This window comes from Gossypium arboreum, chromosome 9 (assembly GCF_025698485.1).
Source record: "Gossypium arboreum isolate Shixiya-1 chromosome 9, ASM2569848v2, whole genome shotgun sequence".
Lineage (NCBI taxonomy): Eukaryota > Viridiplantae > Streptophyta > Magnoliopsida > Malvales > Malvaceae > Gossypium > Gossypium arboreum.
In genome coordinates, this window is record NC_069078.1 from 81,769,526 (window position 1) to 81,788,429 (window position 18,904).

At 32.3% G+C, this 18,904-nt stretch overlaps 1 protein-coding gene and 2 long non-coding RNA genes across 3 annotated transcripts in view; all 3 read left to right on the forward strand.

Annotated features, from left to right (window-relative positions):
* Window positions 1-1,020: 1,020 nt before the first annotated feature.
* LOC128280400 (uncharacterized) lies at window positions 1,021-3,644 on the forward strand. The gene is made up of 3 exons (XR_008270573.1): window positions 1,021-1,103; window positions 1,578-1,666; window positions 3,289-3,644. It is a non-coding gene; the product is annotated as an uncharacterized LOC128280400 (long non-coding RNA).
* A 3,905-nt stretch (window positions 3,645-7,549) lies between these two features.
* LOC128280399 (uncharacterized) overlaps window positions 7,550-18,904 on the forward strand; it is a 53,549-nt gene continuing 42,194 nt past the window's right edge. The window contains exons 1-2 of the long non-coding RNA XR_008270572.1: window positions 7,550-7,677; window positions 9,824-10,172. This is a non-coding gene — a long non-coding RNA (uncharacterized LOC128280399). The remainder of the gene's footprint in view (window positions 7,678-9,823; window positions 10,173-18,904) is intronic.
* LOC108454692 (annexin D5-like) lies at window positions 13,121-17,432 on the forward strand. The gene is made up of 6 exons (XM_017753232.2): window positions 13,121-13,507; window positions 14,872-15,017; window positions 15,167-15,385; window positions 16,063-16,278; window positions 16,355-16,444; window positions 16,925-17,432. Exons 1-6 carry the CDS (start codon window positions 13,432-13,434, stop codon window positions 17,126-17,128), a joined length of 951 nt encoding a protein of 316 aa, XP_017608721.1. The 5' UTR covers window positions 13,121-13,431; the 3' UTR covers window positions 17,129-17,432.

The window sequence follows — 18,904 nt, forward strand, 5'->3', positions numbered from 1 at the left end:
GGTCTTCTTTTTGACATCATTAACATCTTGGTCACAAGTGTTATCGGCCCAATAGAATACTTTCGTCGTTGTTCTTCTTTTTTTATCTCTACTTATTTCATCCATCCATCATAAATTATCTCTACTCCTACCATACTTTAGTTTGATGATTTCCACCGCTCACTCAAGGTTGAGCTCAAAGATTTGATGAAGACTTAAAAAAGTATCTACAGATGCTTTACAATAAGTTAGTTTCCGATAACGTTTGCATCCTATGTATTATCACAACTATTGACATTGAGTTAGCCTATGTTTATTTTTTTATATACCGTCATTGATTCCTCTTCGAGAAAAAAAGTTCATAACCCATGAGCTTTTTACCTCCACGTAGCATTGTTCTATCGGGCTTTCACCCATTGAGAAAAAATCTTCATTACTACCTCCCGTACAGAAGTGAAGCTAAAAGGGAAAACAGTGGTCCTAGTCCCCTAAAAATGAAAATTAACCTCTTTACTCCCTTGAGCATTTATAAAGTTTTAAGTATTTAATAGTGAAATCGTATTTTGACTCCTCCTAAATTTTAAAATTAAATTATACCCTCCCTAAAAATAAAAATTTTATAATTTAATCCCTTGAAAATTGTAAAAATTTTACATTAATCTTAATGTACTGATTTTGGGCCTAGTCGAAACAGTGGTTTCGGGATCACTATTTCGAGGCTATAGAAAATTATTTTAGTATTATTTTATGTGTTATAATATAATTTTATAAGTGCATGTAAATTTTGGTAAGTTAATTTTAGCAATTTCTAGTCCAATTTCAAAAAGGACTAAATCGCGTAAAAGGTAAAAGTTGTGTTTTAATACCTAAAGGTGTTAAATTGCCTCAGATCTTAAATTGGGGGTATTTAAAGTGAAATTAGGCCATTGAAAGTGTGATGGCCGCCATGGAGACAAAATTGTTGAAAAGTCAAAATTAGGTGAAATTTGGTCACCAATTTTGACTAGTTTTATTATTAACAAATCAAAAGAAAAAGCTATCATTTTCTCTTCTCCTTCACCGAAATATGCAGCAAAGAAAGGGCTTTGAAGCTGGAAAATTTCAGCAACATATTTCCCTTGCTTGTAAGTGATTTTAATGTCTTTGCTTAATGATTTTTACATTTTTGGAACCCCTAAAGCATGAGCTTTCATAAGAGGGGACTATTCTGAAAAATGATGAAGAGTCTAAGGTTTTGCCATGAGAGTAAATGTGTTGTTTGCTGTGTTTTTATGGAAGATTATGAGTCCTAGTTGTCTAATAAACAACTTTTGTGAAAGAAATTGCATGAAAACACATTAAAAATGGCTAGATTGCTAAGTTGTAAAATGAGTTGTAAATGTGTGAAATAGTTGAAATTATGAGTTGCTATAGTTATGAAAATGGTTCATCTAGACTCAAGGAGTAAAGAAATGTGATAAAAATTATTTTACGAGCCTAGGGGTAATTTGGTAATTTTGGCAAAATATAGGGGCAAAATTGTAAAAAAATTGCCCAAGTGTGTCAATGGACTAATTTGATCAGTACATTGTTTTAATAAGTTGAATATGATATTTTAGATGATGAAAATCGAGATTTGGACCTAGAACGGAAAGAAATCGATTAAGGGATAATTACGTCTTTTTTTTTTCACCTTTGTGGTATCGAGGTAAGTTCATGTGTAAATAATGTAGCATAATTGTTATTTTTAAGTTATTGATGTTAAATATAGGATATGCTGATTTTTATCATGAAATATATGCTTTGTGGTTATTTTCGAATAAAATGCAAGTTATGTGTATTATCTGTTAAATATAAAGTGCTACCGAGTATTGGTTTCGGTATTTTACGGAAGATGGCAAGGATATGTGTTCGAGGAAAATCCCGTTTGAACCTTACGAATAGATTAGGATACAAGTGACATGTCACTAGGATGGTTGAGCATCCGAACTCGTTGAGTTGAGTCCGAGTTCACTTATGGATGCGAATGTTCGAACTCGTTGAGTTGAGTCCGAGTTCGTGAGATGTAACTAGGCATCCGAGCTCGTTGAGTTGAGTCCGAGTTCACTTATGGATGCGAACGCCCGAGCTCGTTGAGTTGAGTCCGAGTTCACTTATTGGCGGGTTACATGGTAGCTTAGCTACATATGTGGCACTTATGTGCAAACTTTCCATGTATCCGAATTATATTCTGATGCGTTCAATGGGTAAAATTCTACTCAAATGGAAGAATACTCGATAGATGAAAGGGACGTATTGGTAAATGTTGTGAAATGGATACTTTGAACAGGTATGTACTTAACCCTGGGGTTGAAAACTTGACATAACAACAATATGGTAAGATGGTAAATGAAAATGTGATATGAATGTTTCGGTGATGATTATACAAACGATGTTGTATTAATTTTGTGAACAATGATCATGAATGAGTAATTTAGCCTTGACAGATTTGAGTTACTGCAGTAGTGTAACTTTGAAAATACACTAAAAATAGTGGAAAATGAGCTAGAGGCAGAATAAAATATGGCATTAAAGCTTAATGAGTCTATTTTCACATGAAAGAAACAGGGGAAGAAAAAGAATTCCATATTGTGTGATATTTGAATTCTTGTGAAACAAGGTCTGAATAAATTCGAGATCCCCTTTTCTGACTTTAGAAATTCACCAAAAATTGTACAAAAATTATTAAGAGTCATACCTTACATGCATGGATTCCTTATTGAGTCTATTTTTAGGGGAAATAAACAGAATGGTCATTTGAATTTTGTACAAGGAGAAATTTGGTTTGTAGTGCACAGGGTTCAGAGTGGTCATACCCTGAAACAGGGGAGACTTTAACTAATAAACTGTACTAATTGGCCCAAAAATTCTATAAAAAAATTAGTAAGTAGTGATATGAGTCTAGTTTCAAGAGAAATAGACGAGAACATTATTCGAGTCTTGTACTATGAGATAATCGAACTTTAGTACAGAAGGATCGGAACTGTCAGACAGTGAATCAGGGGTAACTTTGAGGAATAAACTGTACTATTTGGCTTAACCAAAAATTCTAGAAATTTTATGGAAGAAAGGAAAATAAGTCTAGTTTCAGGGAAAATTAACGGAACTTAATTCAGAGTTTCGTGGCTCCATATATAAATAATTTAGTGACCGTTGCTCAGAAAGACAGCTTGTAGTGAACTTGAGAATATGTTGTAAACATTGATAAAACAAGTTAATGAGTTGCTTATTGTTTTCATATGAACTTACTAAGCGAAAGCTTACCCCCCTCTTCTTTCCCATGTTTTCTAGAGTTTCCAGGTTAGCTCGGGTTGGAGGCCGTCAGAGATATTATCATACTGTCAAGTTAACGCTATCGGCGTAAGTAAACTCAAGTGATTCTAGTCTATGGCATGTATAGGGTTTTAATGTGAGTATGTAATATTATGATTTAGCCAAAGGCATTGGCTTGTTATTAAGGTAGTATTAGTCATGTAAATTGGCCTATGTCGGCTAATATCGTTATGGGCCCATATGATTATTCTTATGCATGTATGTTATTATCTCTTGTGATGTGGCTTACAACATGTATGCCTAGAGATTGAATTGAAATTCATTGATGAGCTAATAACTAATGCAGGATTAAGTGATTGGTAAATAGTTAATAATGCTTCATGAATGGTTTGTGGATATGATTATGCATGCTTTGTGATGGACATGAGGTTTGATGACATGTTGATAGCTATAGCATTAATATGGTAAAGATGAAAGAAAAACTTATTGTAATGGTTGCATGTGAAATTACCATGGTCATGTCATGTTAGGAAGGTTTAAGTGCCTAATTTTGCCATGTTGTATGCTATTGTATAAGTATGCGTGCATGTGTTGTGAGTGTGACAAAATGGCTTGGAAAATAACCTTGTATTTGTCCAGGTTTTGGACATGGGTTCGGGACACGGGCGTGTCCTTAGCACCCGGGCGTGTGTTCTATACCTACACGGGCGTGTAGAGCCTTGATACAAGAGATTTCCTAATTTTTTTATGAGTTCTCGGTTGGGTCCCGAACCACCCCGAATGCATGTATTGGGCCTCGTAAGCTCGCATAAAGGACAGATTGCATGTGAAAAGAAAATTTTTTAATTATTTGAGATTTCATGACCCTGTTTAGTATGGAAGTGTTAGTAAAAGTTAGGTAGCACCTGGAACCCAGTCCAGGCGTCGGATGCGGGTGAGGGGTGTTACATTTAGTGGTATCAGAGCATGGTTTAGTCGGTTCTCAGACTAACCTAGCGTAAGAGAGTCTAGCTATACATGCCATAGTATTACTCGTGATAGTGTGATATCTCTCAGTCCTAACAAAACTGTTGATTAAGACAGGAATGAGTTCCAACCGAGCAAATCTTGATAGAGATAAGAGTAAAGTTGAAGATTATTGAATCATGCTTATGATATGCTAAATATTGGGAAAGGTATGAAAAGAAATCCATATTTTTTTTTATATGAACTAGTATTCATTATGTGATACTCTTGAGATAAAGAATGTGAAAAATGCTTTTATGCATGTTAGTATTCATACGATGTTAAATGTCCAACTTGATTTGGCCAAGTGTTTAGGAAAAGAAAGAAATTTGTTTGAAGTGACAGAATGTATGTATGAATACTTTTATTGCATGATTAGAAATTAGTATATACATGAGGTTGACATTTATGTCTAGATTAATGAAGTCAAGATGCTGAAATGTTATGCCTTATAATCTTACTTACAGAATCATAAATGTCACAATAGCATGAAAGTTGTAATGAAAGATCAAATTGGGTGGAACGCAGGGAATGAGTACGATCGTTCACTAATGAATTGACGGAAAAGACTATGGTTAGACCATGATAATACATGAGATTTGTGTGCCAGTGTAAGACCATGTATGAGACATGGCATCGGCATTGAGACGAGGGCTAGTGTAAGACATGTCTGGGACATGCATCAGCCACAGTATGAGAGCCAGTGTAAGACATGTCTGGGACATGCATCAGCCTCGAGATGTTAGCCTGTGTCAGACATGTCTTGGACATGCGTCGGCTACAAGATGTGCTAGTGTAAGACATGTCTAGGACATGCGTCAGCACGGTTACATGTGTCGATGTAAGACACATGCAGGACACGGCATCGACACAGATGGATGAGAGCTAGTACAATACCATAGTTGAACTATGGCATCAAGTAAACGATGTACTCAAAACCATAAGACGTTCTCCAATTTGATAAATATTAGCAAGTGATTAAGACTAAATATGGGAATTTGATAAAACATTAAGGGTAATTTGAGAAAAAGAAATGAAAGTTTGATTTATGATAAATTCACTTATGTTCAGCTAATATTCTATGAAATAAAGTTGCATGTATTACTGAGATATGTGAAAATGTGTTTATAACAAGTTGGAAATTTGAAATGTTTGAATCAATATGCGTAAAGCTATGTTGTTGTTGAATATGTATTTGCTTGAGAGTCAGAAATTTAGAGGCTTTACAATCTTCGCCCCCTTACCAAAATAGAGTTATACGATGAGATTCTCGAGAGATATGTTGCATAAGCTTGCAAAAGTGAAACTGAAGAGTACAAAAATGGAATAGTATGAGATTAGCGAAGACAGAATTAGTTAGAGGAATAATGTTGGACTTGCATAGATGTCTGAGTATGACGAATTCAATTAAACAAAAGTAATGGCTATCTTTCTCTTCTGAGTATTCTATGTTTTCCTCAATTCTGGGGAATACGTATGGTTATCCCTTTCGACTGAGAATTCTATTGTGTGAGGATGCTAGTGACTGTGATATTAGATGAAAAGTTCTATTGGTCCAGTTAGTTATGATCTACATTTCCCCATCTCTTCAGATTTCTATTCGATATATTGGAATGAAGTTGATGAAAAAATCTATGTAAGATTATTCGATGTTCTATTGATTATGGTTTATATATGCGAGAATTATATTATCTCTGTTACGAGAAATTCTAGAGCGTACAGACAGTAGTTTCTTTCTGGTTTTCTCTAAGGGATTTTCCAGATCATCTATATTATTTTCTTCTGGATTATATTCTCAGATTTCTGGTATAGTCTTTATATCTTGGAATTTCTTATATTAGCTTTTCTCTTGTTCTTGTTTCGAGAATTATCAAGCTTGGCTTATCTTTACGAGTAATCTTTGACTTGCGATATTAGAATCTTTTATGATTAAGCTTCTGGCTCGACCATAGAAGTGTGGGGATTTCAGTGTCGAGATTTCTTTAAAATTCCTGGGGTAAAGAATGGTTATTCTACAAAAGTAAATCTGAGTTATGTGCATTTAAGTTTATTCTCTGGTCTGAGAATACCGTTACGTGTTCCTTGGTAAGTAGTTGTACAGTCAGAAATGATGAGGTTTTATTCTTGAAAGTATGTTATGGAAACATATTAGTTGGATTTCTCTTGTTCGAGAGATGTTATAAGTATAGTTATCCTAATTAATAAAGAAACCACATCTATGAAGTTGGAATCATTTGATTCATGTTAGTAAAGTTTCTAAACAGTTGATGATGAGAGTATAGAAATGTGGCTATAAGTGGTAAATTAAACAAGTACAGCATGATTCGACTTTTAATTTGGAATTGCAGGGAGGATTTGATTTCTGGTTTCTATTACTATTAATTCAGAGTAAGATTTCATCTTGAGAAACTCGGGTATCTGAGAGAATTGAGTACAGAGTTCACAGCAGTATCTTGTCTATTCGTTCAAAGGATGTCGAATTGTCTATAGGGTAAAGCCGAATATCAAATGTATTCGAGATTATTATTGTCAGTGATGACAGTGGGAAGAAAATGAGAAAGTACTGTTATGAATTTTGTATCGGGATGTCTCTCATTCCCAGGAAAAAGGAGGGATGCAAGTTGAATTGTGATAGATTGATGATGGAAGTCCACATGATTATTTTAGTATGTACAGATATATTACTCGACAGATGTGACTGAGTTGTATGTTTCTGAGTTTATAGTTCCAAGAATGTCAGTCTCCAGTGTTTCAAATTGAGCTCCGAGGTTTATACCTCTACTATGGAAAAGCTATAGGAAATCTTGAGTATGAGCTTGTGCTGAGTTGTTTTGTAAGTTGTGAGAAAAAGATATAAGTGACTCGTGAAAGTAGAGAGCAACTTTTTCTGGTAAGATTTTCGATGACGAAAAATCCCTAAAGGGGGGAAAAAATGTAACAGCCCTATTTTGGGCCTAGTCGAAACAGTGGTTTCGGGATCACTATTTCGAGGCTAGAGAAAATTATTTTAGCATTATTTTATGTGTTATAATATAATTTTATAAGTGCATGTAAATTTTGGTAAGTTAATTTTAGCTATTTCTAGTCCAATTTCAAAAAAGGACTAAATCGCGTAAAAGGTAAAAGTTGTGTTTTAATACCTAAAGGTGTTAAATTGCCTTGTATCTTAAATTGGGGGTATTTAAAGTGAAATTAGGCCATTGAAAGTGTGATGGCCGGCCATGGGAGACAAAATTGTTGAAAAGTCAAAATTAGGTGAAATTTGGTCACCAATTTTGACTAGTTTTATTATTAACAAATCAAAAAGAAAAAGCTATCATTTTTCTCTTCTCCTTCACCAAAATATGCAGCAAAGAAAGGGCTTTGAAGCTGGAAAATTTCAGCAACATATTTCCCTTGCTTGTAAGTGATTTTAATGTCTTTGCTTGATGATTTCTACATTTTTGGAACCCCTAAAGCATGAGCTTTCATAATAGGGGACTATTTTGCAAAATGATGAAGAGTCTAGGGTTTTTCCATGAGAGTAAATGTGTTGTTTTCTGTGTTTTTATGGAAGATTATGAGTGCTAGTTGTCTAATAAACAACTTTTGTGAAAGAAATTGCATGAAAACACCTTAAAAAGGGCTAGATTGCTAAGTTGTAAAATGAGTTGTAAATGTGTGAAATAGTTGAAATTATGAGTTGCTATAGTTATGAAAATGGTTCATCTAGACTCAAGAAGTAAAGAAATGTGATAAAAATTATTTTACGAGCCTAGGGGTAATTTGGTAATTTTGGCAAAATATAGGGGCAAAATTGTAAAAAATTTCCCAAGTGTGTCAATGGTCTAATTTGATCAGTACATTGTTTTAATAAGTTGAATGTGATATTTTAGATGATGAAAATCGAGATTTGGACCTAGAACGGAAAGAAATTAATTAAGGGATAATTACGTCTTTTTTTTTCACCTTTGTGGTATCGAGGTAAGTTCATGTGTAAATAATGTAGCATAATTGTTATTTTTAAGTTATTGATGTTAAATATATGATATGCTGATTTTTATCATGAAATATATGCTTTGTGGTTATTTTCGAATGAAATGCAAGTTATGTGTATTATCTGTTAAATATAAAGTGCTACCGAGTATTGGTTTCGATATTTTACGGAAGATGGCAAGGATCTGTGTTCGAGGAAAATCCCGTTTGAACCTTACGAATAGATTAGGATACAAGTGACATGTCACTAGGATGGTTGAGCATCCGAACTCGTTGAGTTGAGTCCGAGTTCACTTATGGATGCGAATGTTCGAACTCGTTGAGTTGAGTCCGAGTTCGTGAGATGTAACTAGGCATCCGAGCTCATTGAGTTGAGTCTGAGTTCACTTATGGATGCAAACGCCCGAGCTCATTGAGTTGAGTCCGAGTTCACTTATTGGCGGGTTACATGGTAGCTTGGCTACATATGTGGCACTTATGTGCAAACTTTCCATGTATCCGAATTATATTCCGATGCGTTCAACGGGTAAAATTCTACTCAAATGGAGGAATACTCGAGATGAAAGGGACGTATTGGTAAATGTTGTGAAATGGATACTTTGAATAAGTAAGATGGTAATATGGTAAATGAAAATATGATATGAATGTCTCGGTGATGATTATACAAACGATGTTGTATTAATTTTGTGAACAATGATCATGAATGAGTAATTTAGCCTTGACAGATTTAAGTTACTGCAGTAATGTAACTTTGAAAATACACTAAAAATAGTGGAAAATAAGTTAGAGGCAGAATAAAATATGGGATTAAAGCTTAATGAGTCTATTTTCACATGAAAGAAACAGGGGAAGAAAAAGAATTCTATATTATGTGATATTTGAATTCTTGTGAAACAAGGTCTGAATAAATTCGAGGCCCCTTTTCTGACTTTAGAAATTCACCAAAAATTGTACAAAAATTACTAAGAGTCATACCTTATATGCATGGATTCCTTATTGAGTCTATTTTTAAAGGAAATAAATGGCATGGTCGTTGGAATTTTGTACAGGGAGAAATTCGGTTTGTAGTCTACAGGGTTCAGAGTGGTCATACCCTGAAACAGGGGAGACTTTAACTAATAAACTGTACTGATTGGCCCAACCAAAAATTCTATAAAAAAATTAGTAAGTAGAGATATGAGTATAGTTTCAAGAGAAATAGATGAGAACATTATTCGAGTCTTGTACTATGAGATAATCGAACTTTAGTATAGAAGGGTCGAAACTGTCAGACAGTGAATCAGGGGTAACTTTGAGGAATAAACTGTACTATTTGGCTTAACCAAAAATTTTAGAAATTTTATGGAAGAAAGGAAAATAAGTCTAGTTTCAGGGAAAATTAACGGAACTTAATTCAGAGTTTCGTAGCTCCATATATAAATAATTTAGTGACCATTGCTCAGAAAGACAGCTTGTAGTGAACTTGAGAATATGTTGTAAACATTGATAAAACAAGTTAATGAGTTGCTTATTGTTTTCATATGAACTTACTAAGCGAAAGCTTACCCCCCCTCTTCTTTCCCATGTTTTCTAGAGTTTCCAGGTTAGCTCGGGTTGGAGGTCATCAGAGATATTATCATACTGTCAAGTTAACGCTATCGGCGTAAGTAAACTCAAGTGATTCTAGTCTATGGCATGTATAGGGTTTTAATGTGAGTATGTAATATTATGATTTAGCCAAAGGCATTGGCTTGTTATTAAGGTAGTATTAGTCAATGTAAATTGGCCTATGTCGGCTAATATCGTTATGGGCCCATATGATTATTCTTATGCATGTATGTTATTATCTCTTGTGATGTGACTTACAACATGTATGCCTAGAGATTGAATTGAGATTCATTGATGAGCTAATAACTAATGCAGGATTAAGTGATTGGTAAATAGTTAATAATGCTTCATGAATGGTTTGTGGATATGATTATGCATGCTTTGTGATGGACATGAGGTTTGATGACATGTTGATAGCTATAGCATTAATATGGTAAAGATGAAAGAAAAACTTATTGTAATGGTTGCATGTGAAATTACCATGGTCATGTCATGTTAGGAAGGTTTAAGTGCCTAATTTTGCCATGTTGTATGCTATTGTATAAGTATACGTGCATGTGTTGTGAGTATGACAAAATGGCTTGAAAAATAGTCTTGTATTTGTCCAGGTTTTGGACATGGGTTCGGGACACGGGCGTGTCCTTAGCACCCGGGCGTGTGTTCTATACCTACACGGGCGAGTGGAGCCTTGATACAAGAGATTTCCTAAGTTTTTCATGAGTTCTCGGTTGGATCCCGAACCACCCCGAATGCATGTATTGGGCCTCGTAAGCTCGCATAAAGGACAGATTGCATGTGAAAAGAAAAGTTTTTAATTATTTGAGATTTCATGACCCTGCTTAGTATGGAAGTGTTAGTAAAAGTCAGGTAGCACCTCGAACCCCGTCTAGGCTTCGGATGCGGGCGAGGGGTGTTACAAATACAATGACAAAATTACATTTTTAACTCACTCAAAAATTTATAATTTAAATTTGGCCCCTCCAAAAAAAAAAAAATTGGCTTCACCCTTGGTTGGAAAAATAAGTGGTGAATTTAAGTTATAAAATTTATTTGATATATTACTTAAAATTAAATACTAAACATATTTAGATTATTTGATAAAAATAATATAATCTTAAAATAAATAAAAATTAAATAGTAAATAATTGAATATATTACATATAAAGTGATGAGTAGGTCATTATCTACTTATCATAGAAAAGATTTTATCTGGTAACTTTTGTTGTGAGTTGTCAACATGTTTTAAAAAAATAAGTTACTGGAAATATTAATTTCCAGTTGATGTATTGTTTTAACACTTTATCAAACAATGCCTTAATTTTGACAAGAAACATGACAAAATGTAATCCCTATCATTTAGAAAAGGGTTAGGATACCATTTGATACTTTAATTTGATTTCAATATTCAATTCAACACTTAAATATTTTCTTTAATTTGGGTTTCTTTGTATTAATCTATACTAAGTAATTTTATTTAAAATTAATTTATGTTTGATTATATATATATATATATATATATATATATATATAAAAGAATTTCAGCATATTTAATTTTAAATTTTATGGATTTTGATATATAGAAAATTGTTTGAAAATTTTAAATATTTCTCTTACTAATTCAGATATTATGACATTCCAATAAAATATTTAAAATTTTTTATTATATCTTATTATTAATATTTTGATATATTAAATATAAATTTTAAATATTTTAAGCAATTAATATTAATTGTTTGGAAAATTTATGTTTTGAATATATTTTCAAAACATTAGACTCCATGTCATTGACATGCTTCTATAAAAGCAATAAATCATCTATAAAATAAAATAAATTATAAGTAAAATGAAGTTTAAACACGTGAATACATTATATTAAGATTATTAAACGAGTACAATTATTTATTATAGTATTGTCATTAGTCCTAAGTTGGTGTCGAGTTAATTAGTGACATCATCTTAATCAACAACATTATTAATATACACAATTGATGGAGATAATAAAGTGTATAATAAAATATAGTGTATAAAAATGGTAAAATAAAATTTAGTTAAGTGATAAATTTAAGGTTTCACTATTCCAATTAACATAGGTTTGAATCTCATCATACGCATATTTTTATTGATTTTTAATAAAAGACTAAAATACCCTCAAATAATATAATTTATTTTAAATGCGAAAGGGCATTAAAATAATTTCTTTTAACTAAATAATATAAATATTCAACAATTATACTCAAATGACAACTTCAAGATAGAAGTTAGCTTTGTTTTCAACTATAATTTTTATTTTCCTATAATTAAAAAAACCTAAATAGAGTCCTACGACTTGATTTTTGTAAAAAAAAAAAACCGATTTAATTCTGTTTATAACTATTTTGATAGAAAAACTATTTAAATGAGTCATTTACAAATCTTACAATGATTAATAGAGAGATTAATTGAGGAATTCAATGCAATCACATGCTTTACCAAATCTTGAGAGAGGCAAATTGGCCCTTCCACCATCAAATCATCCCGACCCTCTCTTTGCCTTCTCTCGATCACTCTTCTTCTCTACTCATCTTAACCTTATCTCTCCTTCAACATTTTATTGCTCTTTGCACTTCTAGGTGAACAACCTTCGATTTCCACCATCATATTCTCCACGCCACCTCTTTGTATCAAGAATTATATATTTCATTTATTTAATTTTTTGTTTTTAAGATACCAATTTAAAATGCATAACAATTTTTTAATCTTACTTATAAAATTAAATAAAAAATTAAGATTAAACTATTTATTGGTCACTTGACTTTTAGGGTGCTTTCATTTTAGTCACCCAAGCATTAACTCTCTAACGATGATTAATTATATACGTCACATTATGTTTATATTTTCATATTAGTCAGTCAACTTTAGGTTGCTTTTATTCGATTACCCAATAAATATTTTTAAGTATTGATTGGGTAAAAGAAATCAAGGGTTAAAGTAAAAAGCAATAAAAATTAAAATACTATACTAAAATTGTCAAATTGTGCTTATTTATCTCACAACCAAAATTCTAAATTTATTATTTTTAATATTGAAAATATAAATTTCAAAACATCAAAATAAATTATTAAAATTTTTTTATACATTAATACCATCAATCTATTTGATACTATAATATTAAAATTAATTAATTTTATCTCCTTTTAAATTTTAAAATTTATTTTATGTCCCATGTTAACTTTAATGAAATCAATTAAATAATTCATATTTAATAATTATTAATTACTAAGCTAAAAAGTGAAAGAAAAGGTGCTAGCAACCTTGATCCACGACCTTACACAAGCCTATAGTTTACCCCAAATTTAATTGATCAGAACAGAGACATTTGGTAGACACGAAAAAAGCGACAATAAATATATACGAAATAAAACTCTGATGTAGTAAAAGAACACATGGGAAAAGGACAGTGGTTAACTTAACTCGTGCCGTGTTAGGCTACCGCTAGGTGTCGCTGGGTGACGATTATTTGTTGCAGAGGAGGAGCAGGAGCTTGTAGGAAGTTCAAACTTTAATTTCAAACACCAAATCTGAAACAGTTGACTGTTGGTTTTGAGGTTTTTGCAAATGTCGACTTTAAGCCTTTCGCCGGTTCTTACATCTCCTAGAGACGATGCTATTCAGCTTTACCGTGCTTTCAAGGGTACCCTTGTTTTTTTCCTTCCTTTTCTTTCTCATTTTTCTCTCCACCTCCTCCTCCTTTCCCTCCCTTTTCCTGAAAAATTTCATTATTATTAGTTTTTTTTTTCTTAATTCATGATTATTGACATTTTCTACAGCATTTTCCTTTTCAAAAGAAAACATTGTCTTCATTAATTTCTTATGGAGTTTACTTTTGATTGCTGATTGCAAACTTGGATTGGGATTCAGATTCCAAATTTAGCATAAATTGTATGATAAAGCATATGCAAATATGATTTTCAAAATCATGGATTTGTCGTATCTTAGTGAATCTGAAATAAGTATAAGAATTTATTTGTAAATTTGAAATTCTCTTCTGCCCTTTTAAATATTTAAGAATATTTAAAAAAAATAAGAATATTGAGTTTCCGTCCAATTCTGAATTTCATCCCTTTACTTTACAAAAATTGATTGTTAGTCCATTTACTTTAATTTGTTAGAAAATTAACAAGGTAGTCTAGTTGTTAGTGGCAGAATCGTTGATTTTCAATTAGTGATTTAACGAGAAGGATTGGCATATTAGCCAATCAGACTAATTTCTCAGTTTTTGTAATGTATGAAGACCAAATTCTAATAAATTAAAGAGATTAACTTTTTAGTTTTCATCAAGTAGAGGGATTAGACCTTGAGTTTTAATTGTGTGTCTGAGCAACGGTTTTCCATTTAAAATTTTCTTGAAGGTTTATGATTTATCATGTTACAAACCTTTACTGCTGACTTGTATGTTATTCGTCCTTATATGCTTGGATTCCTCTTAAATAAAATCAAATTGTTCTTTTAATTTTCAAGATATGACATTTAAGTTTTTCCAAGTTAAACTTTAACTCCTTCATGTGCTAAGTTCTTATCTATTGTTATGCTTCTTCCGCTAACTTTATTATGTAGATTGTTGTTGAATGGCTCACTGTCAAATAAAAATGAAAGCATGCTCCTCGTTTATCAATCTTCTGATTTTCAGCTTACAAGCAGTATGATTTATTAATCTATGATATAAGCATGTTCGTTGGGTAACTTCAGTATTGTGTATCTTTGAAGAAGGTTAAAACCCTTTGATATTTTAGCTTAAGAATTTGTTTGTTTCTTATGGACTGTTTGATTTGTTCTGTGTATCTCTGTGTGACGAAATTTTGCTATAATGCTTTAATTTTCTTAGTTGATGCAAAACCTCCAAGTTATGGCTTCACTTATATACTCGTTTCCTTTTGGAAAGTATCAGTTGTGACTTTAGCATCAAGCTTTTACATTAATATGTGGAGAAAAAACAACCAAAAGGGTGAAAAGAATGTTTCTTTTTCATATTTTTCCTGTTCTACTTTTTCCTTCTAGGGCTGGGATGCGATACTGCAGCAGTGGTCAATATTCTTGCCCATCGAGATGCAACTCAGCGTTCTTTAATTCAACATGAGTATAGCGCAATGTATTCTGAAGACCTTCTCAAACGACTTGTTTCGGAGCTTCGTGGAAAATTGGAGGTACCAGTCTTTGTATTTTTTTCCCTCTAGTCTTTGTATTATAAATTGTAAGAAATGGTATGTATGTGTGTATGTATCTATATATTTGTGCACATTGTGTACGTGAATGTGCTGGAATTTCACCTTGAACCCTGTCTTTAACCTTTCAGACGGCTGTCTTGCTATGGATGCATGATCCTGCAGGACGTGATGCAATAGTCATTAGGCAGGCACTTTTACCAGATTTGACAAATCTTGATGCTGCAACTGAAGTTATTTGTTCTCGCACACCATCACAGATTCAATTAATTAAACAAAATTACCAAGCGAAGTTTGGGGTTTTTCTTGAGCAAGATATTGAAAGACACACCTCAGGTGATCACAAAAAGGTACACTTTCTGAATACTGATCTTGGTATGCTGAGCATCCTTGGTGCCCTATTTTGGTAACATTGAAATGCACTCTCTTTTTTAACAAGCATTTCCTCTAGATTTATTGTTCTTCCATTACCTTGGTACTCTTATTCATGGTAAGGGTCTAAAAGTTTCCAAAATACCTTTTTTGCTTCGTTTCTCAATTTTTGGTCAATTTACCCTTTCCTTTATGTCGTATATGGCTTATCAACTTGATACATATGAGGAGAGTAAGACAAAAAACAACCCGGATAGAAACTATTGAAACAGTCTTCACTTTTATGGATGGAAGGGGCATAGTGGTGAATATGATTGATATAGCTGACCCTACATAGTGGGGAAATACTTGGTTCTTATTGTAATCTTCTTTAGCATGCTAAGACTTCAGAGCCAATCTCAATTACAGGGACATGTTGTCGTAAAGAATGACAGTATTTGCTTAAATATCCTCAAGTAGCCCTTGGTCTTGATTAATAGAGTCCCCGTTTTTGTAGATTGCTTACAAAAGTCAGGTCAAAAACATGTCACTGGCAACTTCCTGTTCATCTTTCCCTCCATTTGGGAAAATAAAAAGAATTGTTATCAATTCCACCAACTCTTAGGAAGAAAATATAAAAGCGACTGATATTGCGATTTAAACATACTGTGTATAGCTTTTGCTTGCATATGTAAGCACCTCCCGTTACGAAGGTCTTGAAGTTGATAGAGAGATGGCTATGAAGGATGCAAAGGCCCTCTATAAAGCAGGGGAGAAGAGATTGGGAACTGATGAGAAAACCTTTATCCGCATATTTAGTGAAAGAAGTAGGGCACAGCTAGCAGCTATTAGCGCTGCTTATCATGACATGTATGGAGGTTCCTTGAAAAAGGTTAATTTTCCTTGTCTTCTTATCTCTTTTATTTAAATTCTTGTTGTGATGATTTACGAAATTGAAACTTTTGCAGGCAGTGAAGAGCGAAACATCTGGGAAGTTTGAGCGTGGTCTCTTGACTATTTTACAATGCTCAGAGAATCCTGCAAAGTACTTTGCTAAGGTATATATAGTTTTTGTTCATTAAGGTTATAGCAATTTGTTTCCTGTGCTGCATTCAGTTTTAATGATGGTGTATGATGAGCCAAATAATATGACTGGCCGTAGCTTTGTAGATAAGGATGGGAATTGCATCTTTTTTTGTAGAATGCTGGTGGATGTGTGTTTGTATGAACATGGACTGTAGGTGTTTAACACAATTGTCAAAACAAAATATGATTCCAAGGTAAAAAGACCCTTGAGAATCCGTTTCACGAAATGTGTTGTGATTTATATCATGCACTCTTCCTTAAACTTTTTTATTTTTTACTGTTGGATATTGTCATGTCGCTGATTCCGTTCTTGTCCAGAGATGAGCTTGGTTTTGTTGGTCGAGTAATATGGTTTTAGAAAACTTTGCTGTAACGTTTCTTCTGGGAATTATATAATGCTTGTTGCCATAAATGCTTGTTTGGAGATCTTATTACTTTATGAAACCATGTAGGCACTGCATAAGGCAATGAAAGGTCTGGGAACTGACGACACTACACTTATTAGGATAATTGTGACACGAACCGAGATCGATATGCAGTATATAAAAGCCGAGTACCTGAGGAAATATAAAAAGACCTTGAACGATGCAGTTCACTCAGACACATCGGGCCACTACAGAACTTTTCTTCTCTCTCTTTTGGGACCAAACAATTAGATATCGTAAGTGTAGTTGTGTGTGTAAATATGTTATAATGATGTTTCAGTGAATCCAGTTCCTTTTGTGTCGGATTGGTGTATTCGTGGAAGATTGGTAGAATCGAAAGTGATTGCATAGTTGATTAGGTGAACCATGTTAAAGCTCTTTAAACTGCAGTTGTGTGAATGTGAGAGAGAATGCATGCGTAGGGTACATACATAGTTGGGAGGCTTTTCCCCCCTGGTCACAATTAATGTGCTATTAACATAAATTATGTTAAATTTGGAATAAATAAAAAATTTCTACTTGGTTTATATAAAAACTTTCAACCATTGGATCCCATGCGATGGCTTGATCATTAATGGTGTTTACTACATCTAATGTGGCTTGAGTTCGAGTCGTGCTAGTTGTGTTGTTATTCAAGTTTTGTCTTGTTATAAGTGAAACTCTCTCATATCATCTATAATCTATATTTATAGTATACATAAAAGTATGAGTTTAGAAATATTTTAAACTGATCAGAATACTTTTATTATTAATTATATTATTAAATTATTATGTGATAATAATAAAAGTAATATTAATTGAATATTAATTGATATGGTAGTATATTAATGTGAAATTAATTAATTTGGTTATATCTTTTAAAATTTTTACATGAAAAATAACATAATATATTATTAATTAATAAAACTAATCTATAAAATCATTGAATATAAATAGATAAATTAAAAATAATAAAAATTTAAGTTTTTAATTAAATAAATATAATTTTATATATAAATATGAATTTATTTTAAATATGATAGTAATTAATAATGTTAAAATTTATTTTTACAATTAATAAAAATCAAATGTGTGAGATTAATTTATATATGAGGAGGAATCTACTTATACCAATGCACAACATAATTGGTTTTACACCTTCCATAATTTTTATATGGTTAGTATTTTAACAAACCAACTGTTGAATTTATCAAGATATCTGTACTTTTTATGCATGTATATTTTGAAATTGATCGATCATTAACATATTGATTTAAAATATTGTATATATTAGTATATACTTAACCATTGAATTTTTTTACGTAAAATGAATAGTTAGAAAATTTTAATTCATGTCATGGGCTGGGCCTTAACATAATTTTAGGCCCATTTTCTAAGATCGACCCGAAAAATGGGCCTAAAATTTTACTCTAGCCCGACCTGGATAAAAATGCTAAAACCTGAGCCTGACCCGCACATATTAAACTTTTTAAAAAATATAATACATCACATACACTAAAAACATTTAAATAAATGTTTCCCAACAAATTAAAAATAAATTAAAAAATATTTATACTTAAATAACACTAATATATGTGCAACTTAACAAACAAAATGCCTCTAAAATAGTAACAAAATTAACAATAAAACAAGAGTTATACAATATTCAAATAATAAAATAGTAGCAATATAATAGCGAAATGACAGTAAAACAATGGAAAAATAACAAAAAAAACAACAGCAATTTTTTTGCAAATTCGGGCTGCATCGGATTTGGGCCAAAAAAAGCTTACCTAAAGCCTAGCTTATTTCAAAAATAGGCCACATTTTTTTGCCCAATTCTATTTTTTGGGCCTCTATTTTTGCCCAAGCTCTCCCACTTTTCGGGTCGGCCTTCGACCATTATCAGGTCTACTTAACATACATGATCTACATGAATGGAGCATGAAATACGATGTTGGTTATTATTAATCATATAAAAAGTTACGAAAGAGTATAAAACTACTTAAATTTTACATTGGTGTAAGT